This window comes from Anser brachyrhynchus, assembly GCF_964034855.1.
Source record: "Anser brachyrhynchus genome assembly, chromosome: 2".
NCBI lineage: Eukaryota > Metazoa > Chordata > Aves > Anseriformes > Anatidae > Anser > Anser brachyrhynchus.
The window spans coordinates 31,824,095-31,851,797 of NC_137695.1; the positions used below are offsets into that span (position 1 = coordinate 31,824,095).

At 38.7% G+C, this 27,703-nt stretch overlaps 1 protein-coding gene across 4 annotated transcripts in view; it reads left to right on the top strand.

The window, feature by feature from the left end:
- The window catches only part of BZW2 (basic leucine zipper and W2 domains 2), a 57,928-nt gene that overhangs the window by 19,579 nt on the left and 10,646 nt on the right, over nt 1–27,703 (top strand). For all 4 annotated transcript variants that reach the window (XM_080580433.1, XM_080580432.1, XM_080580434.1 and 1 more), the window contains exons 2-9: nt 1,930–1,994; nt 8,026–8,202; nt 9,303–9,406; nt 12,006–12,071; nt 18,150–18,285; nt 22,095–22,204; nt 24,042–24,212; nt 24,661–24,807. In XM_080580433.1, the coding sequence (XP_080436559.1) occupies nt 1,937–1,994; nt 8,026–8,202; nt 9,303–9,406; nt 12,006–12,071; nt 18,150–18,285; nt 22,095–22,204; nt 24,042–24,212; nt 24,661–24,807 (969 nt within the window). In that variant the 5' untranslated portion in view covers nt 1,930–1,936. The remainder of the gene's footprint in view (nt 1–1,929; nt 1,995–8,025; nt 8,203–9,302; nt 9,407–12,005; nt 12,072–18,149; nt 18,286–22,094; nt 22,205–24,041; nt 24,213–24,660; nt 24,808–27,703) is intronic.

Below are 27,703 nucleotides of genomic sequence, written 5' to 3' on the forward strand. Positions count from 1 at the left end.
CATCACACCTAGCCTGGCAGTGGCTGGAGGCTGGGCTGTTGCTCAGCGCAGCTGGCTGCTGGATCACCTGCCTAAGGGACTTGAAAAGCACCTCCTGTTTCTTGGTCGCTGAGACAGCTACATGGGGGAAAGAGATGTCTGAGCTCTGTGTGAAGAGAAGCTCGGATCCTAGAGCATTTTTGAAAGATCCTGTGGTATCATGGTTTGCCATTTTAACTCTCCTTGCAGATGTGTGAAATCACTTTCCAGAAGGCTATTTAGTGTTGCGGTTGTTTTGAAATGCTCTTTGTCTGTTAAAGCAGTGGCTTTAAATCGTGGTTATGAATGTCGGCCTCTCAGTTTAACTCTTGATTTTTATTTTTTATGACTTGCAAGAAACAAAACCAACCTGGACTGTGAACTTGACTTGGCACTTCCCAATGCGTGCTGGCATTTTCTGACTGTTAATAAATCGTAGACCTAGACTAGAAAGCAGCGGTTTGCCAAGTTACACATTTGAAATACTGCTAAAGCGTCCAGCTAGTGACATTGCAACTAGATGGTGAATGGGAACGCGTTATACAGTTAGAGCACTGTTAACAGAGTTAAGTAAGCTTTCAGGGTAGAGAGACCATTGCTTACATAATACGATGTGATTGATGGCGTCTTTCTAGCCACAGAGCTTGAGTTTCTCTTTCTTCACGCTAGGAAGAAGTGTTGGCAAAAGTACGTACTTGTAAACCGGGCCTGCAGCAGCATGAGCTTCCTGTAGTAAAATTTTAATTGAATGAGTCCATGATGAAGAAATAGTACAAATTTATGTAAAACTAAACTTCTTTGGCGAACAGATCCAAAGGACAAAGCTTCTTGTACGGTAAAGCTCAGTCCTGGATGAGCAAACCATCAGTAAGGCTGACCTTAAGGCCCTCAGGGGGTGAAGCAGGTGGCTGGTAGGTCCCAGCAGTGACACCTCTGGTGGAGCAGGACCAGGACAGCGGTGACAATTGCGACATGCAGCAGAGCTTTGCTGTATGCGTGGTTATTTGCATCCAGCTGTCATGTTGGCTGCTCCTTGTGCAAGCTGTGTCTTGAGCGATTGAGACAACTATATCCGTAGCTGAAATATATATATATGTGTGTATATATATATATATTTGTTGTTGTTGTCGTTAGATAAAATGGTGTTAACTTATCTGGTTCCCAAATATTTTAACGCAGTATGATGAGATCTGCAATTAAGGTCTGAAGTAATAAGCCCAATATTTTTCACCGTTCTTGTTACATGATTTGCCGTATAGGTCCTTACCTATGTATTTGTACACAAAAATGATGGGTGGAAAAGTCGGTTATCTTTTATTATATTCACAACAAGCACATGATAGCGTTTTAGGAAATGAAAGTTCATCAATGCATCTTCAGCTTGGAAGAAATGTTTGGGAGAGAACTGATGGTTAAGGCGTTATTTCTCCAGCAGAACAACGTGTAGCCCTGAGACTCCAGCAGCCCAGCGCGCTCTCTGGGCTGGTTGGGTGGGCTGCGCTGTTGTAACCCTGCCCTGGCAGTACAGACAGAGGCTCCTTCCTTTTTCTGCTTGGCTTTGAACCCTGTCTTGTGTGGGGACAAGTGGCTTTTCTGTCCGTTTCTTGTATTTATGGATGACAAGCAAATGAAGATGGAGGCAGCAGGGGGACAGGAGCAGTAGTTTGCTTTTGCCTGCTGTCCAGCTAAGGTATGAGAGAAGTACATCTCATCAAAGTTATTATTGGCTTGTAATGCTCTTAATCTTCAAAATAATGTGCATTATTCTTTGAGTATACATCAAGAGTTTCCTTTCCCTTTTCCACACCAGTATTTTGCTGTGTTGAATGTTTGTTTTGCCTTTAGGTTAAAATGTTGTCTGTGAATGTAATAGTGAAAACCTTTTTTTCTTTTTTTTTTTTTTTCCTCCAGAAATTTTATGAATAAGAATCAGAAGCCGGTGCTAACAGGCCAGCGGTTCAAAACTAGGAAGAGGGGTAGGTTAAGCTACATGTTTTTATTTTTCTCTTTGTGAAAACTACTAGAAATGGAATAACTGATGTTTAATAGATTAAAGTTTTTCTCTTAGCCATATTAAGAATAAAAATGGTATTTGTTACTGAGCTATAAAGATTCTGTTATTTTCGCTATATATTTAGGACGTTATTGTTACTTAGTTTGGTTTTACTTGCTAGTAATTCTTAAAAAAACCTTAGTTAAAGAATTACATTTGGAATGAATTTCTACTGCATTTATATATCAGGAAGAAAACTTACGGAATGTTTGCCTCAGATATTTCTTAAGGTGCCCCTTCTGACTAAGAAAGCAAACTATGAGCTTTTATTTAAAGTTTGCATAAAAAAAAATGTGGATTTTTTGTTTTTATTTCTTTGACTCAAGTCAATGCCAACTCTATAAATGAACCTTTTACTTCTAAAAAGGAATTCTCTCACCTTGCTTCTCTATGAGACAGTCAGATCATCTCATTGGACATGCTTTCTTGAAGAGCAGAGGTCAGAAAGCTCCCTTAGAAAAATAACAAAACCACAAGCAACCAAAACTCCCACAAATATTTTTCTCCTCTGTTGATGTAGTTTGTTTGCTTCCTGTTGTTAAAATGAAACACTTAATTGCCGTGGCATAAATGCCCTATTTGTAATAGTGATAATAGTGATTCTGATTTTCTACAAACATGACCAACAGTCTGTTTTTTTATATACTCTATCAATTTTTAATGAGGGCAGCTGGTGCTGATTGTAGTGATCATCCAAGTACTCTGTATAGCAAGTGTCATTCTGACATGCTTGTTCATATAGAGTTCATTTGTCACAATTTAGGTGTTTGAGACAAATGAAAGCCGAGCACTTTGATGCAGAGAGCAAAAATATTGATAATATATTGATCTACTCAAAATATTGATAATACAGTAATTGATGATCTTTTTCAGAAGATGTCTGGTTTGTGAAAAGACAACCTTGACATCTTGCTGTTACAATACCGGATTATTTTGGCATGCACAGATGGAGTTTCTATCTGTCACGTTAACAGATTTTTCCCATCTTGACTTTCCTGCTTCTCGTTAGAAGCTAACACCTGGTCTGAGCTTGTTATGACAGATAATGTGAATACGAGCATTTTCTCAGTATGGATGAGAGAAACAAAAAGAGTTTGTAGTCTTTCTCAGAAAATCACTGATTCTACCACGAATCTGAAGAGCTGAGTGAATGTATTAAGATCTGTGAAAGTCGCAGAAAGAGAACTGTGAAATATTTTTTGTAGTTCTGTTTAAATATGATTCCAGCTTTCTTTCATCTTTCCTCCCTTGCACACATTGCATCCTCTGTTATTTTGACTGTCACAGTTCATACAAGTGAAGGGGATCTCTGAAGTTGAAAACGTCCTTCCTATGATGCACATACAATGTTTATAGGTAGAACTAATTTGAAAAAGAAACCTTTAGTGCTTGCAAATAAATGTCACAGGGCTACAGTAGTTAGTGGGATTAACTTTCTGTCAGCATGGTTCAGAACAGCATTAACCAGCAACAGCATAGTTGTAGCTGGAGGGGTGGAATTAGCAGTCCCTGAAAAATACCTGTCAGATCAACCAGTAATGGCAATCCAAGATATGCATACTGCTGGATTGATTAAATGTATTGTTTGGTCCAGGTTAGTCAGTTACGGTAGTTATTTGCCATATTTGTCTCAGACTGTTCTTTCTTTTGTAAGAGCTTTCTTTTCAGTTTGTGTTTTGCATTGTATTTAGCATAATGAGGTCCTAACACTGATTTGGTCTTTGAATTCTGTTATAATACAAGTAATAATACAAGTAAATAAAGAGTTTGTATTTGTAATTCTGTGTGCCTATCTATTAAATTTCTGTTACAGTGATTAGAAGTGGCAGTAGATACTGGGTGACTGCATGGAAGAAGGAAAAGACTTGGAGCAGGGGTTGGAAGATTAGGGGGGCTGTTTGTTTTTCATTTTATTTTAAAAGATTACTTAATAGAACTGGGGATGTTAAACACCTTTACTATAGAATTTGTAACATGCAAACACTTCTTTGTGTCTAAAGTGTAAGCAACGTCTTCAAAAATGGTGACATCCTGGTTGCCTTAATATTCAAGGCTCCTGCTTTGAAAAACCTGTAGATACCTGTTTTCTTTCTAAAGGCAGAGGAGTAGAAATGACTTCTAGCATGTTTATTCCTCTGCATGTATATACATTTCATTTTGTATCATGGCAGTGTTGCAGACTGTGTCTTGGTCTTAGACTAGAAGATACTATAGTTGTTTCTATCCTGACTTCCAGCATCTCAAGGAGTCATTAAATTGTACCCAGATATGACTGAGCGCAGTGAGTGTGGTTTGACCATGGCATTTCAGAGACTACTCTGTGTGCAACAGGCAGGTCATTAGGAGGGGCTGAAATGCACAGGGGGGAGCTGGTTGAGTGAGAGCTGATACTTCTTGACAGTTGATTTGTGTCTCAGGATACTGTTTTTCCCCTTCTACAGCTCCTGCTAAGAGCACTGCCACCTGAGGAGCCAGCAAGGTGTGATGCAGCAGTCAGGCATTTAATGAAAATACTTGTTCGTATGAATTCTGTCACTGATCAGCTAGCTGCAAATGTGGCCAGTTTCTGAGCTTTCAGAAAGCAGAAAGGGAAAAAGACGATGTTGTTTTTTCCAATAAAGTTTGAAAGTGTTTTTAGTGACTAAAATATGTTGAAAGGAGAGCCATGATCTGAAGAAGGAACTTGTGAATCCCCCTCCTTCCAGTTCTATTAGTTGACCTAATAAAAGGTGTAAACCTTGCCTCCAGCGTATGTAGTGGCAGGCATTAAAATCAGTTTAAAAGATTTGAAGGAAGAAACCTGATGTTGTAAAAGGAAAGAACCTCTAGGGCAAGGAGGCAGCTCACAGTTCCATGTCAGGCTTTTGGCAATCTGGGTAAATAGTTTGGTTAGTTCCAAATAAAAAGTAAATGACATCTTAAAAAGAAACTAAGCAGAGCAAACAATGCATATTTACCTTCTTTCATGAAGAAAATTATTTAATAATGACAATATTAACACCTTTATATTAACGTGAAGTCAGAAGAGGTGCCAAACAGGGCAGCTCGCTTTTCTTCCACAGAAATACAGTTGTGGGCCTTCTCTTGAAAAGATAAAATTGATTCTTATGGAGGGAGGTACAAATGTACTTCGTGATTTCCTTACAAGCAAAAGAAAGGAAATAAGGATCTAGGAACATGATGAAAATGAAAAGCTGTGTGTAGTGCTGCTGCATTGGAAATTGCATGCATCACATCTGCGAGCTACACCTGCCTCCATTAGCCTGTGATTGAAACTGTGCTTGTTCAGTAATTATGTACTTGACAGCTCAACATACTGTCACCACTTCTTGATGATGGCTTCTTACTCACCCTGCTGTACGACATCAGCATATTCCTCCCCAGTACGTTAGTTCGGTAGGAAATGTTTAAAATAAAATTATAAATCATTTTTCATGCAGTGAGTTCACCACCTCTTCCTGCATAAATTTTTAGGTTATGATAGACAAGAAAATAGTAGGGTGCTCCAAATGACACGAGGACTTCTGGGGCAGGAGAAGAATCCGTTTAAAATAGCTAAGAAATATTAATCGTGGTGTTTGTGTTTGTACTGAGGACTGTATACCCATGCTACCAAGCACATAACACCTTGAAGTTTAAACATGAATATCACAGGATTGTAGGGGTTGGAAAGGACCTCTGGAGATCATCAAGTCCAACCCCCTGCTAAAAGCAGGTTCCCTACAGCACATTGAGCAGGAGAGTGTCCAGGTGGGTCTTGAACATCTCCAGAGAAGGATGCTCCACAACCTTTTTGGGCAGCCTGTTCCAGCGCTGTCACCCTCACTGTAAAGAAGAAAAATCTTAAATTTTAGACAAAATACAGTGAAAAAGGAAAAATAAGATTTTTTTATTATTATTATATTTATTTTTTACTTCAATCTTACTTTTTTTTACTTCTTTCTTACTTTAAGACAGAAGTCTGTCATCTTTCTGGTTACTGAGTTACCACGCTTTTTTTTTTTTTTTCCATGTAAATAGTGCATACTTATGTGGTATTTAAGAGAATAATTATTCTTAGGTATTTATTTATGGGTGGAGCTGTGTTTCTTGTGCACAAGTCAGACTGGCTGAAGTACATATGCCAAATTACTTGCATTTAAGCAAAAGGCTTGCTCGTTTGTGGGTTGGTTGGCTTTTTGCTTTAGTGCTTCAAGACAGAAGTGAGCTGCACCTGAGTATGTGGTAAGCAGTCTGATAGCTCAGGTGGGATTCTGGTGGTGTTTTTCTGTAGGCATGTCCTTCTGTTTCCCTGCTGGACCCTCTGTAGTTTGCCCACCGTGGGCTACCCCCCGTGGCAGCTACGTGAGGCAGTTGCTCGGTGGGGTTGAGTAGGCCTCAGCTCTTCCATTTGGAGGATGGGGCTGCAAGCCACTTGGAGGTAGGAAATAGAGTCAACAAGCCACTAAAAGCTGGGCATAGCAGCAGGGAATTGTTGAAAATTAGGTGATTAGATTAGAAGGGATGTGTTGAAGGAGAGGGAGAACGTCCAGGTGATGTGCTGGAGGTGGTAGAACAAGTCAACCGCAAGGGCATGCGGGGAAACAAGGAGAGCTATAAATGTTTCAGTACTGTAAGTGTTAAAGCTGATAAGAGTGGGCATTTAGCTAAAAGTTACTTAATTGCCGGAAGGCAGGAGGAAGAAAGGCAATTAGGATCCAAGGTCTTTTGGAGTTGCTTTTGACTTGTGTTTGGGGTAGCATTGCTTTTTCTGTGCTGCAAGTCCCAGAGAAAGGAAACCTGCAGCCAGAGGATGGGTAACGTAGAGAACCTCCTCTCCCGAAAGCCTGCCACAGCTGCACCTGGCACCTTTCAGACTACAGCAGTGCATGCTTATTTAGACGGGAATTTTACCAATTGTCATTTGCATTAGTAACTAAAATCTCTGGATTTGTCTTCGGGTTATGGTGTGTGCAGGTTTGTTGGTTTTTTTGTGTTTTTTTTTTTAAAGATTTTTTTTTTTTTTATCAACACTTAAGTTAGCAAGTGGTAAGAAAGTAGGTTCTCTTTTTTTTCTTTGGAGTGTCATAGAACTGTTCCCAGATGTGTTTCTGAAGTTCAAAGTTATTTAGATGGTAACAAGCACTTCACCTGTGCCCTTGTGTAAAGTCAGGACTTGTACAAAGCAAGTTATAAGGTATTAGCTGTCTGCAAGAAAAAGCAGCAGGAGGCATGTGTAAAACCTGCCTAGATTTATCTGGAGTTTGTGGCTGTGTCTGTTGTGACTAATGGCCTTGGCATAAGGATGTGTTTGTGTGGGGGTCAGACTGTATCCTAATTTAGTTCAACCAGGGACAGCTGTAGAAAATGTGGTGTTAGTGCCGCATTTCTGCATTCTTAGTGCTGCTCAGGTCTGTAAATGAAAGATAAATTTTTGGTTACACCATATTGCAGAGTACTAAATGTTTACAGAAAAGCTATTTTTATGAATACCTTGATCTTTTTTCCTGAAGGCTTGTCTCTTTGAAAACATTTCAGATATGCAACCATAATTATTTAAAGAAAAATATTAAGAAGTGGAAAATGAAGTACTCGTACAGTGAGATTATTTACACAAAACTGTCATACCCTTTATCCTGCTATCATTTAAAAATACATAGTGGTATGCACATTCTGTAATATTTTCAACAAGTGAAGAGGATGAAATTTGAAAGCAATTTCAGTGTTTGTCTCCCCTTTTATTTATTTATCTCTGTTTGTATGTGTCTTGGTATCTGGGGGGAATGAAGAGGAGAGGGAAGTGAGGGTAAACACAGCAAAATTTCCGGAGGCCATGAAAGCCAGCCAGACTTCTGTACAGTGCGTTGACCAGAATGGGAAGAATATGTTTAGGTGCCATGGTCATTTGAATTGTTGGTGGATACAGGATTTTAAAACTGTCCGCCTCTCTTTTTTCTTCTTCCTGTCTCTTCCAGATGAAAAAGAGAAATTTGAACCCACCGTCTTCAGGGATACTATTGTCCAAGGCCTCAATGAAGCTGGGAATGACTTGGAGGCTATAGCCAAGTTTCTGGATGCAACGGGCTCACGGCTTGATTATCGCCGCTATGCTGACACACTCTTTGATATTTTGGTAGCTGGCAGCATGCTAGGTAAGTTGCAGTGTACCCAATGCAAAATTTTGAGGATTAGCCTTGCTTCTTTTAAGATGCTGTCTTCCTTTACAAAGTGGAAATTATAAACTGTATTTCAATTGCACTTATCTAGCTACTTTATGGATCCAGTATCATAGAATATTTTATTGTTTGTAGTGACACAATACCTAGGGACTTAACCTTGGCATTCTGTAAATACAACAAAAAACTGGTACTGTTCTGAGAAGCCCTCAATCAGAGTTGAAACAGCATACAAATGCAATAGCAAGCAAAGAAAGACACTAAGTAGGGGAAACTGGAACTTACTAGCCTGAAGAGTTGTCATACAGCCCTCCAGGTTATTAGCTGTTGCAAAGCTTTCTTCATAGACCTTGCAACACAGGCTATCTGAAAGAACTGAAGGACAATGAGGAGTGCTTTATGGATGTTTATGGGGAGTTTCCCCCCGGGTGTTAGTGGCAGCATGGGAGAAGACCCCTTTTGCCTTCCTCTGTGTTTTGAGTAAGTGGGCTCTTTTTCTAGTTACGTTAGTTTGATTCCTGCTTCCTGCTCTTTGGTAAGAAGAAAAGATATTTTTGTAAGTCTTAAGGTAACGCAGGAAACAAAAGCCGGTGGAAGTTCTATTTAAAAAAAAAAACACACAAAACTCTGAACAAAGTAAGCCGGGAGAAGTCTTTTGTGTCAGTGTTTTGAATGTTTGCATGGGGTTGGGAGGATGTTCTGAATCCTCAAATTAGTAACAGAGCACTAATACTTTTATCTTTGGAAATGATTTACATTATTGTGGTGTTTAAAGTAGTAGTTAAAATAAACACAAGAGTTATGCTGCAACCCGTTCTTATTTGAACCCACTCCGTGCTCCCAAAAGCAGCTAAGATTCCTTAGTGTGACCTGATTGTCTTTGTCCTTCGAGGTTTGTGATCTCAGATGCAGTGTATCAGCCAGCTGTCCTTTATGATGGGTGCCACTACAGCTTCATAAAGTTTCCCCCTCTACACTCTTCTCTCCACTGCCCGTTTTCACTCCTGCCTCATACCTCAGCAGTACTAATGTAAGACTTACTAAATCTTACTGTGTTTTTCTTTTGTTTGTTTTAGCTCCTGGAGGCACACGCATAGACGACAATGACAAGACCAAGATGACCAACCACTGTGTATTTTTTGCAGAAGAAGATCATGATGCCATCCGAAATTATGCTCAGGTCAGGATAATAAAGGGATGGTTGTTTTCCATTTATGAATCAAAAAGGATTATAGTAGAACACTTGTAGGCTGCCTAGAGTGCAACTGGCTAATTGTAGGGTAATTGAAAAATAGTTAACCAGGAAGCTGCCCTAACTAATAAATTTTAGGTAACAAAATAAGGTGTCTATGATTATCTGATCACAGCTGTCAACCCTTTCTTTTATAGAAAGCAGTCTTACTTTTTTCAGTCTACACTTGGGTTCAGTATATTTTTAGACACCATCCCTATTATTTCTGTTGGCCTTTCCTATATGCAACCTTAAAGATTTGCATAAACATATTTTTAGAAACATTTGAAGGATGTTGCACAAGAAGGATGTCAATCTGTTAGATTGGGTCCAGAGGAGGGCCACAAAGTTAATCAGAGGGCTGGAGCACCTCTCCTATGAAGAAAGGCTGAGAGAGGTGGGGATGTTAAGCCTGAAAAAGAGAAGGCTCCAGGGGACCTCACTGGAGCTTTTCAATACTTAAAGGGGATCATAAAAAAATAAAAAAAATAAAAAAATAAAAAAGAGGGCGACTCTTTGCTCAGGCAGACAATGACAGGACAAGGGAGAATGGCTTTAAAGTAAAAGGAGATTTAGATCAGAGGTTAGGAGGAAATTCGTTACTCAGAGGGTGGTGAGGCACTGGAACAATGCCCCATCCCTGGAGGTGTTCAAGACCAAGTTGGACAAGGCCCTGGGCAACCTGATCTAGTGGGAGGTGTCCCTGCTCATGGCAGGGGGTTGGAACCAGGCAATCTTTAAGGTCCCTTCCAACCCGAGCCGTTCTGCGATTCTATGGTTCTGTGAATCGCAAAAAATATAAAGCTCAAGCCTCCAACCGTTGGTTGTTTAGCTAGTTAGGATTCAGACTCATAGTGAAGAAAAGCTCTTGAAGAGCTTTCATTTCTTCTACATATGCGCTGTACAGTTCCTTTTTACAAGAATAATATGGCTTGCACAAATACGTCTATGGGAAATGAACACAAGCGATGAAGCCAGAAACATTATTGAAGAGAAGCTAATGTTGCATAACTCCTTAACATAAGATAATTATTACATGAGAAAATATAGTAAGAATTCTAAGTTCTAAGTCACTATGCAATTCTGAATACATGGTAGGATTGCATAAAAAATGAAGCATCGTTGAAACTCACGTATGTAAAAAATATATTGTTAATTAAGTAATGTTCATCTTTTTAATTAACTGGTTATTACTGGTATGTTGAAGACTAAGTAAAAACTAGGTGATCCTGCTTGGCAGGGGGGTTGGACTAGACGATCTTCAGAGGTCCCTTCCAACCCTGCCCATTCTGTGATTCTGTGACTTATCAAAATACACATTTTATTTGGAAATATGAACAAAATTCTAGGTAACATTTTTTGTCTTTCATGTCTTACTTTATTAGACTTCTGTATGTCTTTGCCTTTCAGCATGGTCAGAACTTGTTAGTTCATTTCCATTTCACTTGTTCAGAGCTAAAATACTACCATTTAGGGTGCTTGAGTGTATTTTACGTTCTCTGAAAAATGAATTGAAACTTTCTTTTAACTTCATTTCCTCCTTTACGTCCCCCATCCAGCCTGATAATAATGTCATTTTTTTTCCCCATGTAAATCTTTTTGCCTGTGACAGCGAGTTATATGTTTGGTGTACTTTGTATATGTACTTTGTTCAGTAATAAGGGCAGTTCTTTGCTTATTTAATTTCTTATCTCTCACTTCTTCTATCAGAATGCAGTCTGCACCTGTGCTGCTTCTGCTTTCATAATCTGGGGTCACAAGGTGGGGAACAAATAGTGAAGACTAGAGATCAAGCATTTCCAAGAACATAGTTGTTGTAAAAGCTTTGTAAAATGTTCTTCCTCTTTCCCTGACAGCGGTGAGTCTTATTGTAAGCATTCGTGGTAGTGGATTTGATAAAGATCCTGCCTATACTGAAGGATGACCAGCAGTGCTACCTGACTGCCTCACTCCATTGATTTACACCTGACAGCTTCCCCAGACAGCTGCATTATCAAAGGAAGGGGGCAGAGTGCAAATTTCCTGTATCTGTTAACCTCTTCTTTCCCCTGCTTTTGATCTATGGATAGGGTGTAAAAGAGAGGGAGAATAAAATTTTGAGAAGTAGGAAAAAAATGAAAACTCTCAAACTGTAGTAAATTCACAGACTCAAACGTTGCTTTATAAATCAAGAATTGCGGAATTCATGGTTTCCAATTTTGAACAAGCTAATAGAGAAGGATGTTTCATAAGTCATGAGATGGACAGTATGTCAGATGATGGCAGAAATATACTGCTGGCTGCTTATTTCCTGGAAACAATGTCTTTATCGTTGTCTAAAGAAAAAACAGATAGCAGAACTTTAGTATGTAAGAAGCCACCTAGGCTTCCTACTTTTTCTTTCCTGTTGTGAAGACATTCAAATGAAAAAATAGTCTCATCATGGTTTAGCCATGGACATTCTTTTTGGATTCAGTAGCGTCGGTCTTGTTTCTCTTTGCCTTTTTTTGTAAAAGAAGATGGGTAAAATTTTTACTGTTTTTTTAAGTTAACCTATGTTTATCTTTAGGTCTTCAATAAACTTATCAGGAGATACAAATATCTGGAGAAAGCATTTGAAGATGAAATCAAAAAGGTAATGGTGGTGGTGGTATCCTTAAGGGTGGTTTTTTTTTTTTTTTTTTTTTTTTTACCCTATGTCTAATATAATTTTGTATGTAAGTGCTGCTCTGTTGTGTATTTTATTTAGCTCTCATGGAAAAGAGGATGGAATCTACAGTTGGCAGGGGTGGCAGCTTTAGTGTGCAACTTTAGCTCCGTGGGAATGTTGCTGGCAGCACTTGGTCTTGAGTAGTTCTGAATTAATGCTTCCTTTGGTTGCTTTGACCAAACTCACCTTCTTATTCTAGGCTTTTTCTGTACAGGATTTCTGTGTGATTTGGGTTATAGTTCTTAGAGAAAAGTTTACTGTCCTGCTAATAGAACAGTTTTTTGTGTGTTTTTTTTAATATATTTTGTGGTGTTTTTTTTTTCGACATAGAATAAATGCAAATGTGCTGTGCAAAACAGCACTTGATTTATGAGTAGTAAATTGCTCCTGTGTTGCCGAATGAGTCCTAACCACAAGTTTTAGTATTTGAGGCCACAGATATGTGCAAGAAAAGTCATCACCACACTGATGGAGATTTCAGGATTTGCCTGTTAGATTCCAATAGATGTGGATACTGTTTTGTGGTATTGAGTTCTACCGATGTCTCTCCTGTCTCCTGATAAATTTCTGGAAGAAATATGTGAGTTTTTGAGCTCCTGGTAGCAGATGTAAACACCTTTTTCTTTTCTAAATGGCCTGAATAAATGATAAACTCTGTGCTGTGCTGTAAGTTAACAGGCCTGCGGGTATTGGCAGAACCTGTCCTGTGACTAAACGTCATACGCGTTAAAAGGAAAAATGTATTTTCATGTCATCTGAGCATTAGAACGACTGCTGCGGGGGTCAAGTGAGGATAAGTCTGGAGTGTGATGCCTCACCACCACCTCCTGTGGCTAAATTAATTTGGCACTTATTTTTGTACATTCTTGTTCACATTGGAAATTATTTTTGCACTTGTGGCCAGCATGCCTATTAACTGATTCTGATTGCTCAATACATCATTCTAAAGACCTAAATTTACCTCTCTCCCCACACAAATCTAATGTTCTTGCTCTTAATTACTATAATCATTGACATGAGAAACGCTGACTCATAGCATTCAAGTTTCAGAGAGTGTTCAGCATATTAAGCAAATGCCATGTCAATCCAAACCGCCTCCTCTCTCTCTTGTAACTTGCTTTTGAATCCTTTAAGTTTTTAAGAATTCACTTTTCACAGTAGTGACTGGATAAGACCATGGTCAGTATATAATAATTCGACTCTTCAGCTGAGGAACAAATGCCTTTAATCTGAAGATTAACCATTTGCTAGCTTGAGACAAAGCAGTAATTTGAGGTACAGTTTGGCTGGAGTCCTGAAATCTTGTTTAAAGCTGTTGGGAGCATCCTGGCTACGGCACCATGGGGCTCATAGTGAGCTTGTTCAGCTTGCAGATCACAAATTTCAACTTTATGTACATACTTTTTGCATGGTTTTCAGCATCCAATCACACACATCTTGTGTGACAAATTGCAGGAGTAGGTTTGCACACTGGTCATAGGTTGGAATTAATTTTTCCACCCGCCCTTCCATTGCCACCCTTAGCTCTGTGCTCTTGTGTAAGTCTTGGTGTGGCTCCTGAGGACCTGGACTTTAAGCATGGGTGCCAGATGCATTCTCTTTGTCAGTATACACAGTTTATTTGCCAGTGCTGTGGAGGCAGTAGGGAAGAGTCCTTTAATACCCCGTATTGCAGAATTAAAAACTGGGAAGGTTGTTGCCCAGATTTGGGCTTATGTTTTGCATGTGCACTGTCATTGCCTTAAACACTTGAGGACTCTCTGTGTTGCCTTCTGCTCGTCCTCTGTTTTTGTGAACCCATACTTCAGGTGTCTGACTTCTGACAACGCTACTGGATTTTTACTTACTTAATGCTTTAATCAATGTGGGTAGTAATGTGTATGAGAGTAGCAGCCTGTAAAGAAGAGTCACATGATAGATGCATTAATATTTCTAGATGATGTTTCTGCAGGAGTCAGTAGTTCAAAGGTTACTACAGTTTGGCAGCAGTTAGAAAAGAGTGACTCCTAAATGTTTCACTCTTTTTTTTTTTTTTTTTTGGCAGTTTCATTAGGCAGTTAAAGTACTTGGAGGGAAAACCAGCTCTTCTCACAGAAGTCACGCTTTCAAAAAACAAAGCAAAACAACACAAGGCAATACCAGCAGTTTCATTGTAATGAAGCAGATGGTGTCAGTGGGACTTCTTTTTCAAGAGAGTTTGTCTTAGATGGCAGTATTCGTACAAGTATTTGCTTTATGTCTTCTAGTTCATAATTTTATCTTTAGGATGTTGTTATTTCCCAGCACCCTTCCCTTTTGCTGAAAAGCTTCTAGCTTTAAACTATTTTTTCTTAATTCTTATCCCTCAAAATTGTGAATTATTCTTTCTTCCAATGGCATAAGTAAACTGTACATCTGAATTTCTACATCTTAATTATCTTGTGCAAGCAGTTTCAACAGAAGGCGAAGATGTTTAAGTGCATTTCTCACCTGGTGATTTTTAATATGGTCAGCTTAAATTCATATGAGTACTGCCCAGTGTTCCTGTATAGACCTGTGACAATGTTTTGCAATAACTTACGTAAAACTCTCAGTTCCAAATTTGTGTTCATCTTATGTAAGTATTTCTGCTTAGGTCAGTCGATTAAGTATGCAGTGTTACTAGCTGTCTGTATCCTAAATGTCTGAATAATATTTTGAGACCAAATATGACAATTCAAAACGGTGACAATTCAGTGCTGCCTACAGTCGCAACAGATTATCAAATACAAAAGCAACAGGCTACTTCAGATAGTGAAGATATAAAAAGACACCTTGCTCCCTGCGTGGATAGAATTCCTTAATTTTCACTATTAAGATCTCCAGATGGTAATAGAAGAGTAGAAACACTGTTTTATTTTATTTTTTACATGCATGTCTTTACTTGTGTATGTATTATATACCTAGAACTTGTGACTGAAAGACTTTTTCGTAGAAGACGAAAATAGCACGGAACAGAACATTAGGTCTGGTCTTGTGCTTATTAGGCATTCTAAACTCCCACTAGAATAGGTGGGAGTTCTTATAACTATGCTAGAAATATAAAATTGTGGGCCAGAGTTGTGCATTTTATGCCTAGAATCAGTCTGTATTTGTAACAAAAGCAGTAATACCAGTGCTTGTCTAACAGCAGGGAAGAATCAGCTTGGAACTTTTTGTGGGTGTTTTCATACTGTTCTGAAATAACTTGGACATTTTGTGACTTCCCTGCAGAGGTTTGTAATAGTGATGGTAAAAGAAGAGCTCTTAAAGCAATCAGCAATAAAAATCAGAAACAACAGCACTGAACTGAACATTCTGTTCTTTTTGATGGTTTCTAAGGGGGGTTAATTAAAGGTTTTGATTCTTCCCATCACCCAGTCTCCTCCTAAATGACTTGAAAGTATAGAATAATATCCTAACAGCAGAAAATGGCATGTACTAGTTTGTTAGAGATGCTTTTTGCAAATCATAAAACAAATTATGCTATTTGCACCAGCAGTACTTTAAGCAGCGAGGGACATATAGACATATAGAGGGACATATAGCTAGTTCCTGCTCAAAAGATACGGCCATGGGTACAGCTCAAGAACATCATAGTTCAAATTCATTGAAAGAGACTTGCAAGAAGCATGTTTCAGCAAAAGGGGAAGAGGAGGAGGCTGTGAACTTCATAGGTGCATGATTTCAGACCTTCCAAAACATTTGAACAATTACAGATTTCTCAAAACTAGAGTTGATAAATGTTTGGATTCTTCTCTTAGGGTCCTTTTGCACCTTGGGTTGCATAACTCTCACTTTACAGCTGGATTTACTGGTGCTGTTGCTTTCATGACTGCAATCTGACATAAATGGGTACAACTCAACTCTGTTCATGGTCTGCTCATTACTGACAAAACCCAGTGCAGGTTAGGCCTTAGAAATAAGTCAAGACTTGGTCTATGGCATTCAAGTAGTCAACATGACCACTTTCTACTCAAAATCCGTATCTGTTGCTTGTCTGGGTGCAGAAGGAATGAGCATTAAGTAGGCTACACAAAAATGAAAAGCTGTTTCATCTTTATTAGCAATCTTGGTCTCAGTACTTACAGTAAAGAGCATAAGGTCTAATTCAAAGTTTTTTCTCATACAGACTTCCTTTTGGTACAATATTGTTGATTAAAGCTTGTGTAAGGAAAACTTAAAATCCCTAAGCTTCCAATCAGGCTTTACATTAGGTTTATATTGAAATTCTGTAAAAATGACTTTTGTCTTTACATTAAAGGTGGCACTGGAGTTATTTTACCTGCTCCATTGTATATGCCAGTTGCTACATTTGGAAATACAGCCTAACATTTGTCTCTCGTCTATGCATTTAGAAATAATAAATGCATTCATCTGCATCCCAAATTTTCATCCATTTTTTAGTTGAGTCACAGTTTGTTGAAATAAAATGACACCTTGAGATTTTATAGTTTGATATTTTTTCTTTTGAGCTAAAACTGCATATTGCAATCATTTGTCTGGAGCCCACTAAAAAGCCAAATGATATGTCTGTGGCTGAATCATTCAGGCTTGTGTAAGCTGTAATTTAAAGCTGATGTTATGTAAGTGCTACCGTATGAATGAAAAGAGCTTTTTTCTGGTTTTGTTTGCGGGTACAGATCAGAGGTATTCATAAAACTTTGCATGCCTTTTAATAACTTAATTTGTTATCTGGATTTTTTTTAAATGTTGTTACACTTAGAAATATTTACAGTTATTGGTAAGATTCTTGGATATCTTTGAGAAGAGCTCTCACTGTCCATGGGAACAAACAAGTACAGGGACGTATCTGGTGTCCTATCCCTTTGTATGTGTAGGTATTGCTAATTATGAAATACACTTTATCTGGAAACTGGGTGCAAATTTTCCATTAGAATGAGCTGCTCTGCTTTGATTGCATCTGGTGCTCATTTGGGGAAGGAAATAAAGGTGATGACCACAGGAGGCACTTGAATCAAGTGCTGGTAGCTGGAAATGGAAACGAAACTTCCTCTTTAAGTCCAGAAATTCATGCCTGCAGTCTTTTTTTTTTTTTTTCCCCTTTCCCCTGTCCTTTGCTGTCTAGCTTCCTCTTTCCCATCACCCATATTGTGATTGCTAACAACACATTAAGAAAACATCGTTAATTCTAATGCTTTTGAGAAAAAGTTATTTTGCATAACATTTTTCTTGCTAAAAAGGAAAAGAGCTGTAATGCTTCAATATACTTTCCAAGTCATTCCTTCTAATGTATGAAATGAAGAAATTTAAAATAGACATAAAACTTAAAATTACACTTTAGAAGATCTGCTTATTTACCTTTTAGCACTTAAGATCTAGTGAAATTTGTATTTTTTCCTCAAGCTGTTGTAACTAGGAGTGGGAATGGCCAGGTCTTCGAGCAACTGGTGGTCCTGTCTTTTCTTTGTCAGCTCCACCAAGAAGGTCTGAACTTGAGAATTGTAACTTTAGCCAATAGAAAATCTGGAATAATTGCGCTGTGTTTCCTTCCTCAAAAGGAAAACGGGGAACTTTCTCATCCTATTATTGTTTGTATGAATAATGTTTTTTGCTAGCTAGAAAAGGAATGGCAGTTGTGTGGGGCTTAGTCCACAATTTGGCGATGTGAATGGGCAGGCTCCTGTCAGCCTGTTGCAATCAGCAAGTCTGTGTTCCTGAACAGCTCCCGTTAATTTCTGTGGGTGTTATGCCTTTAACGAGCATTTTTTTTTTTTATCACTTATATACTTTTTTTGAAGAAGATGACAGACCTTGTCTGTCTGAGTAAGGCAGTATTCCACATGCATGTATCCCTATGGAAAGTGAAATTGTAAGTGATCACTGAAATGGCACTGCCATGTTTCAGGACAGATTTTGATATGAGTGCTACTAATTACAGCAGGAGCTGTTGAGAAATTAATATTAATGGATAGTTTAATTCTTCATCTCTGTTATCACTGCCTATGGCTCATATGTACCTGTCTTTTCTTGTCTGTCCTGCAGCTCCTGCTGTTCCTTAAAGCCTTCTCTGAAACAGAGCAGACGAAGTTGGCGATGCTCTCTGGGATCCTGTTAGCCAATGGGACTCTTCCTGCTACCATTTTAACAAGCCTCTTCACTGACAATATAGTCAAAGAAGGTAACTTTCTATATGACCTTTTTTCTTACATTAGCTTTAATAGGTGTATTTTACTGCAACATATTTTGTATGCTGGAAGCCTGTAAAAACTGTTAAACAGAAAGCAGGATTTTAAAGCAGAAGCATATACAGACGACAAAGGGCAATGTACTTTCTGAAATATAACAAGAAGGCAGTCAATAGTTAGCAGAATACCAACAAAATAAAAAACGACAACAGAAAAATTAAACCACTTAGTTTTTTTGGATATTATACAGCAAAAATGTATTATGTCTGGATTCTTGTGATACTATACAAGTATGAAGTGTAACATCTTTTTCTGAGATATGCCTAGTAATGTTTTGGCAAGTGTTGCCAATATCTTGCCTAATTAAATGTGAATTGGGACATAGCATATACAGAGCAAGTGGGTATTGCAGAAGGGAACAAAATAATTCAAGCCATCAATCTTGCCTTCATACGAGTAATGATGAGTATTTGATGTGCTTCTCCCATAGGCTCATATTTACCGTATGATGGGTAACAGTTCTTCCACTTTTGAGGCATTAATGCCTTTTTGTGACAAGGGTTTTGGTTTTTTGTTTGTTGGGGGGGGGGAGGGGGGAGGCGGTCTTGGGTTTTTTTTGGAGGGCTTTTATTAGTAATTTATAGCCATCTACCTTGGAATGTTATTTTTCCAGGTGTTTGCCCGACAATATCTTTCTCTGCCAGTTACTGACGACCTGGAATAATAACAAATGCATTGTTAGTGTTGCACAGCTTTCATAAAATATTTTTTTTAAAGCTATGTATTAGCTAAAATGTGTCCTAACTTTGATTTATTAAAAAAAAAAAAAGTATTCTAACTGCACATTATTGTTTGCAGCATGCATTTGTTTTCTAAATGCTGCAGAAAGAAAAGCCACAGCTGCAGTTTTGCTCTGTCATCACCCACAACTTTCAGTATCAGAATTAAAGTAGGAGAAAATTCAAACAGAAGTAATAATCCCTGTCTTAGGGTGATGGACTGCAATGTTTTTAAATCAAATTCTGTTCTTAGTTACAGCAATACAAGAGGCATCTGAAAACTCAAATTTATCTAACCAACTTTTTTTTTTTTTAATTTAACATTTCAAGAGTGCAATTGTTATGTAAAAATGCAATGCTAGAACAAATTTCATTCGTATGATCAATTTATGTTTCTGAGAGCTCTAAACTTTTGTCAGGATCTTACTTACAGTTTTGTTTCTTGGTATATTTGTGTGTGTGTGTATATACACACTCACGCATGTATATACAGACAAAATGTACCCATATCACCATTTGAGGAAAAGGTTGTTCAGTCAGTGTTCTGGAAAAGATGTTTTATGGAAGAATGATTAAAGATGCAAATATAAATGAAACAGAAAAAGGATCAAGGCTTAAAGCAGGTAGATTATATAAGAATATATCTGATACCTTTCCTTAAATTATGGAAAAAAAATTGCTGGAGGCAAGTGAAGATAAACTTTTGTAATATACATGATGAAATGATTAGTTGAGCTGATGGAGCTGTTGGATAAAAACAGGAATTGTAACATGGGCAAAGAAAGGATTGGCTGAAAGAAAGGTAAGGGTAGTTTGTACTGATAGATGATCTGTCAAGTTTGAGGGCAAATATCTTATTGATTTTAGTATTACCCCTTTTCAGTGTTCTCATTACTTTTAGAGTGACATATAAATGGGAAAAAATGTAATCTGGGGATGTCTGACATTTCTAGCAGAGACAGAAAATTGTTCATGGTACTGGTGAAGCCTTATCGTCACTCGTGTTGAAAAACTAATGCAAAGAACAGCTAATGGGGATAATCACTAAAGTGAATGGCTGAAGTTGCTGTCTGCCAATAGGGTTGATAGGGAGGAAAAAAAAGAAAAAGACAAGCTATTTTGAAGGAAAAGACCATGGCAGACAGGAACAGAGTACAGCAACTGACCAGTGATGAATTTGGACTGTAAATTAGAAGTTTTAAAACATGAGGGTGGTGAAGCCTTGGAACAGCCTCCCTCTGATACTGGTTACTGGCTTAAAACTTGTCTTGTTTTAAGATAAATCTTGAGAAAAGGATTTAGGACATAGTTATGGGAGCAGTGCTTGGTGACAAAGACAGTTCCATTCGATCTTGGTCACTATTCTGCTGGTCTGAGGAGGAGTGCTTTTCCGTTGCAGGCATGCTTTTTTTTTGCAGCTGGTCGACATTTTTGCTATTCCATACTTGCTTTTATAAGGAAGAAGCCTGTGACTTAACAAGCTGCAGTGTGGATCTTACTGACATCTAATAAAAGACGAGTTTCAAGCCAAATTCCGACGTGTGTGCTACCAGGCACTGCTTACTGAGAGGTTATAGTGATGCTGCAGTGGAGAAATTCTGTTTGCATTACCCTGCCCTCTGATATGAATGGGTTATATTGTCACAGCTTTGTATAAGTACTGTACAGAGCATGTGGGCTGTGAATAATGATTTCCAGCTATAAAAGCCTCTGACTTCTTTATCAAGTTCAGCCGCAGCTCTGCAATGCACGTTTCAAGTAGGCTGAATGGTGTTTGCAGGTTCAGAGTTACAGGTGTGCGTTATTCTGAGGGCCCCTGTTAGTTGAACAGGCTTGGTCAATTCCTGACTGGTCAGCTCATAGCATATATGATCACTGCATTGTGCTGGTTTCATTTGGAACATGATGCACAATATGTAAAACAAGCCCAAAGTGGTATTTTTAGGTCTCTTTCATGGCATTACGCATCCATAGTTACATATAGTACTTCTCAAAGGATCATGCCTCACAACTAAGCTCTTGAAATAAGGTTGGTGAAACTGTCATAACAGTCAAGATCTGTAATGAATGTTAATGAAGTTGATGCTGCTTGGGGAATAATTGCTTCCATTTTTGTTTGGTGACTCATTTAGTCAATGTATCCTAGAAATAAAAAGGAATGGGTATCAATTAAGTGGCTAGGAATGACTAAGCTACTTCCCATCAGAAGGAACCATGTAGATGGAACCATGTAGATCTTAGGCTTTTGGGACTGTTTGAAGTGGCTGGCTGTACACAGTTACATATTATCACCACCCTCAGTAGTACTGTAAATGTTGACATAAATGTAGTATGGAGAAACATAACAGGGACCACTTCAGCAGGGAAGAGCTGAGTCTCCAGCTCTGAGACACTGCAGCTCACTTTCAGCTCCTTGCAGCCAAGAAGCTGGAGCAGAGCTGGAAACCTGCAGGTAGTGGAAACAGAGTTATTTTGGATTTAATGTAAAAAATAATAAGTTGCCTTGAGGAAGGATTTTTTTTCTCCTCAAAATAGTATTTGTGCCTGGGTCTACCAACTTCAAAGTACCTTCTAGGAGGATGGGGTACAATCGGTTGTTACCTTGAAGCTGTGAAGTTATTTAACCCTATCCAGGACTTAAAAAGCCCTTCGAGTATACTTTTTATTTCGAGTTCTTATTCCTGACTGTCTTTTATTTTGTGCATCAGTTTCCTAGCTGATTTAACACATAATTTTTCCTTTTGCATTATATTTGGTCTGTAACTTGGGGAGGTAAGAAAAATAACTGTAAGCAAAATCTTTGAACAGTTAAATATACATGGGTAAAAGAGAATGAAAGGATTTTCAAACAGCGTAGCATACTTCAGAAAATTAATACCTCATTAAAGAAAAAAGTGCACTTCAGCTTCACATGTTTGGTCCTGCTGTCATAAATGTATTTTCATTACGTATTAAATTCTTGTAACCACCTCTAATTCATGTTGAAAATTGCTGAAACATGTTTTGTGTATTTTCTCAAACAGGGATTGCAGCCTCTTTTGCTGTAAAACTTTTTAAAGCATGGATGGCAGAGAAAGATGCCAATTCTGTTACCTCTGCTTTAAGAAAAGCCAACCTTGATAAGAGATTGCTAGTAAGTACAATATATTTTCAATAATCCTTATCTCTCCTTGAGGAAAAGAAGGAAATAAAATGCAGGTGGTAGTTTGCTCTAAGCATGTTAACTCCCCCTCAGACTCTCTTAGCATTTTTAAAATATTTTGAATCTCAGCAATATTGTTATGGCTGTGTAGCATTGATACAGGTTCTGGAACACTAAATAACACGTTTCAACATTGTCTCTATTTTTCCTGTAGTTAAATGCCTTCTGAAAGGCTGTATACACGGCGGTTGGGAATTAATTAAATGTTTCTTTCTAACAAAACACACCACTAGCAACTGTGCATGAAGGTTTTTATTTTTATTTTTAATGTTTCACTTTTGTAAATAAGAATTGAAGTATAAAGAGTTTGTGTAATCACAAAAGGTGAGCATATAGGTTTCCAAACCGACAATGTTTGAATAGTATGGAGGCAGCAGAGTAAGCTAATTCTCCACAGCAGTAGCCATCTGGGTAACATAAATGGTCCTGCAGTGATGACAGCAGAACGAGTAATAGCAATGCAGAGAAAGCTTTCAGCCTTTTTGACTCAAAACCTGTGTTCTTGGTTTGTAGCAATGGCCTGAGGTGTTCAGTATATATGAATATGGAACAATGTCATATGCCTTTCCCTGCCAGTTTATTTCTGAAGATCAATAGTTTTTTTAATCTTCAAAAAGATTGCTGCGATAATCTGATCAGATGTGCTACATCCTGTGTAGCACTGCCTAGAGAATTTCAGCAGTATTTCCTGTTTCTACTTCAATAATTTATGATTAAGCTAGAATCTTTCAAAAGCAAAGCAGCCTCCCACACCCCTTCATCTCTTCAGTTTGTATTTGATTTCAAGAGTCCAAATCATAAATCATTTGCCACAAAGCTGGGAAATGGGCTAATTACACCATTTATTAGAAGGGAAAAAAGCCAACTGTGTCTTATTTCCATTTTGAACTTCAGTGACTAAAGCTTTCAGCTGTTGGCTCTCATTATGCTGCTATATTAAAGAACTATCAAGTGTCAGATGCTGTTGCTTAGCAGAGATGAGTTGAGGAAAGTTTCTTCTTAATCTGCTTTTCAGTAAACAAGTACACTGAGGGTCTGGAGCCTCTCTGGGGGAGGGTGGGGAAGTACTCTCCATTCCACCAGAGTTGCATTGTAAGCAAATACCATTGAACTCATGCTGAGACATGGCATACACTATAGCAATTTTTAAGAAATATATATTTTTTAAGTAGCTGGACTTCGACAAACGATATATTGACAGTTTCTTTGAATTAGAAGCGCCTCCATGAGTTCATGTTAACAGTGTACATTGTGGATGTTGTGATTTTTGTTAAGTGATGCATTAGTGGTAACCATTGCTCAGCAGAGTAGTGCTATTTAGGCCAGGGTGCCTGTACCAGGTATGTACTGCTGAGGTAAACGCGTGGAAGCACTGGGAGGGCATGATAAACGTGCTTAGCGTATAATGGCTTTACCATCTGTTCCCTTGCACTTTCCCTACAAGACTCTCGGAACTTGGAAGGTGCTCAACTGTTTGGAGCACAGTCTTAAGCTCACAGCTGTTCCTAAGTATGTGCCCTTAATATGTACCCTTAGTATGTGTAGAAAGGGTGTTAGGCTTTTTCCGCAACTGACCATCATTTCTTCCCTCTGCTCTAACTAAACAACAACAGGAATGAAGTGTTTACTTTTCCAGTGTTAATACAAGCAGTAACAGGTGCAGCAACAGGTGATTCCCATTGAACAGTCTTAACAATTTTTTTCCTTCCATTTTGTCAAGAGCACTTGTTTGTTATTTACGTAACAGAGAGCTTTCCTGTCTTTTTAGGAACTGTTTCCAGCCAACAGGCAGAATGTGGATCATTTTGCCAAGTATTTTACTGAAGCAGGTTTAAAAGAGCTCTCAGATTTCCTTAGAGTTCAGCAGTCACTGGGGACTCGTAAAGAACTTCAAAAAGAGCTACAAGAACGTCTCTCTCAGGAATGCCCAATTAAGGAGGTAAAGAGTGTTTTACAACTTCGGTTTATATAATCATAGTCAAAGACGTAAATAAAGAATAAGTAGAGAGGAGCAGATACAGACACCTGAAAGATTTCCTCTGTTTTTCTTTAAATTATTTTAATGTATTGATCAACTCACTCTGTGCCTTCAGAAGGCCAAAACAACAAACCACCTTATGGATTTACAAGTGTAATTGACTACATTTTTATGTTCAGTTAGGCTTGATGAGAATGAAGTTCATGTACCTGCATTAACTGTTGGTTTGGATGGGAAGGAGAAAACTTGTAGTCAAGTAATAGTAATGTTGCTAAATAAAAACATGGTAAATGCTTTGTTTTTATTCTTGTTCTAAATTTGTTTCTTGTTGTTTCTGTACTGTGGTGATGGAGTTGTTACTGGCTGATTGGAAATGTTGCTCAACACAGCATTTTATTTCATGCTCCAGGTAGTGCTTTATGTAAAAGAGGAAATGAAAAGAAATGAGCTGCCAGAGCCAGCAGTGATTGGTCTCCTGTGGACCTGTGTAATGAATGCTGTGGAATGGAACAAGAAAGAAGAGCTGGTTGCAGAGCAAGCCCTCAAACATCTAAAGGTGTGTACCTGGGTGACGAGGGGAAGAGCTTGCTGTGAAACAACATATTCTAGAGCTGCCAAGTTCTTACTTGTTAAATCCAGGAGATTTAGTCTTAAGGGCTAACAGTGATACCAAGCACTGCAGTGTCTTGTATGTAGAAGCTCCTCCTTCATTCACAGTAATGCTAAAATGAGGTTCAGATTATTGAATGCTGTACTGTCCCCTGAGGCATACAGTGCAGAAAACCAGGGCAAGCTGAGGTGGTTGTAGCTTGAGTGAGTGCCTTTGCATTCTGCTTTCTCAGCGTGCTGAGAGGCTCCTTGCCTGGGGCACAATGCTAAACAAATGCTGAGGCTTGAGTCTTTTTAGACCTGACTAGTAAGCCTGCTGGAATTGTCTTTGCAATGTCTTTGCCAGGAGCAAAGAAGTTTTGGGAGCATGGTGAGGCAGCACCTGTGCTGGCTTTGCACAGAGCTGGTTAGATCCTGGCAGGACTGCTGAGCTCTGAACTTGTGAAATGTTTGATGCTGTTGTTAACTGAGGGAGCTGGGTAGCTGCTACTCAGCTAATAAGACAGGAGCTGACTTGAGAGCCCTTGCACTGTGTCGTGAGTGTGCACTTTCTAGCCCAGATGCTCTGCTTAGGGATAAGAGAACTAAATCCATAGAAAGCCAGGCTGTGATTTTTTTTAAGTGATGACAGGCTGCAGTGTCACAGCTACATACTGGTACAAAAGCCCTTGCAACCTCAGGAGGAAGAAAAAAAAAAAAACACAACACAATGCAGAATAATCAGTCCTTGTGACGGTTAGCATTCCTCAATCAAATCGTGAAGGATTGCGCAGTGCAAGACACTTGAACTCAGGACATGGAAAGAAAGGCTTTTCAGTAAACTTAATCCTTTTCAGCTGGTAAACCATGAGCAAAAAAATACTCCCTCACAGCAAGGACTGCAAAAATTTACCATAAGACAAAAGCAATTAGTACTTTTTTTTTGGTGATAAAATGGATCTTGAGCTTGATCAGAATTTCTTTCCTCTTTGTATTGATGCCTTTCTATATTTGAAGTTCCCACATCAGTTTAGCTCCTACTATGACTGTCGTTTCATCTGAATTCAGGTTCCCAAGAGCAACATCAGTCATCCTAGAAACTTAGTCACTCGGGATCTTGTATAGTCTTTGATGGTAAAATTGAATGCCTTGAAGTCTTCTGCAGCTACAGCGACCCAAAAAAACAGTAGAAAGATGAGGGAGTTTCCAGAAGGAGGAGAGACATTGTTTTTCTTGTTCTTTTGATGTAGTGATTGATCACATCTCTTTATTTGAGTTGTAACAGAGTATCCATTGAGATTTATCATCTAGTACCGCAGGGCAAATTAACAAATACTTCTTGGAATATTTGAACAGTGGGAAGAGAAACGTATCTGGCTTTGTACAGATACTGTTGACTGGATGCTTAGTCCTACAAGCCTCGCTTACCAAGCCATCAGCTATGTGTGTAACACCACTAAATTAGGTAAAGCAACTTACCTACATAAGATATGCATCTTCATAACTATGTCCAAAGGCTAAAATCAGATGATAAGTTTGTATGGGGTGTTTACTATTTATACTTACAGGTAGGAGTTTAACAGAAGCGCTAGAAATAGAAGCATAGATTTTACTAGCTGCTGCTTCTTTACTTGTCATTGTTCAGAAATAAACAGCATTTGTTCCACATTGGTCTTGGATTTCCCTCTTTGGGCTCTAAGCTGACCAAATGTGTGATCCAACTCCAGAAATCAAATTGTGTTAGCGTGACACACAGCCCAGTTCCTCCCATGTGTTGACACTGAAACGATTATGGAGTTGCTTTGCCCTGATGGTGTGAGTCAGTATGCATATAAATACCTACTCGAAGTGGAACATGCCAGGTGCTATGATTTACTCTTGTATGGCTGTACCAACAGATAACTCACAGTTCTCATAGCACTGACAAGTAGGTACCAGGCTGTTGAAGTCATTAGATTCCTTTTAGTAAGCTGTGTGCAATGGACCCCTGAAAAGAAATATCAAGGTGCAGTAAACATGTGGATGTCATGTGTGCCATCTGTACAGCAGGACCGGTAAGTCCCGAACTGAGGAGGAGATGTGGAAAGCTGTTAAACCCTGAATCTTACAGGGTAAACTCCTCAGCCTTCCAGTAACCTCACAGCTACGCGAGGACTTGACCCCTAGGCCACCTCCAGTTTGGCCCCCTTCTCATGCATGGGGAGAATCCTCTAGACAGTTCTCACTGCAGACAAGGCTGTGGTGTCAGCATTGTGACACTAGAGCTGCTGACCTGTTGCAACATAACCTGAGGCAAATGGAAAATAATGCAGCTTTGCTTGGCCAGCAGTGAGAGGAGTCTAATTTTATGGTTCCTCAGTCATTTAGACACTTGTGAAACTTACGATTGTAAATCTGTACCAGTTAATGAGCGAGAGGAATGTGTCGGGCAACTTGGCGATATGAGGATCTCTTATTTCTAAACTGAAAAGTTAAGGTTTTTTTTTTTTATAAATTACTTAACACTGAGAGGCAGCCGTACATCACAGACCTGTGGATGGGATTGGGTTCTGCTGATACTACTAAATAGACATAAACTGCAGTGTATATTGCCCTGCCTCCCTACAACTTGACTAGGTAACAGCTGGATATTTACAGGGCCAAAGAGGAGAAAAGGATGAATCTTGCTACCCAAAGTCTCCCTATTTTTGCAGAGTAAAAAGTAAATTGTTTCTGAAAAATGTATGTATACCTTCCTGAAGTGGAAAAACTCAACTTAGTGTTTAGCAGTGTTGTAGTCTTTTTTTCATAGTTAGTTTGTAAGATAGTTTCTTCCAAAAGTAATTATACTGGCTGCCTGGCTAGCTGATCTTACTAGTTACTGT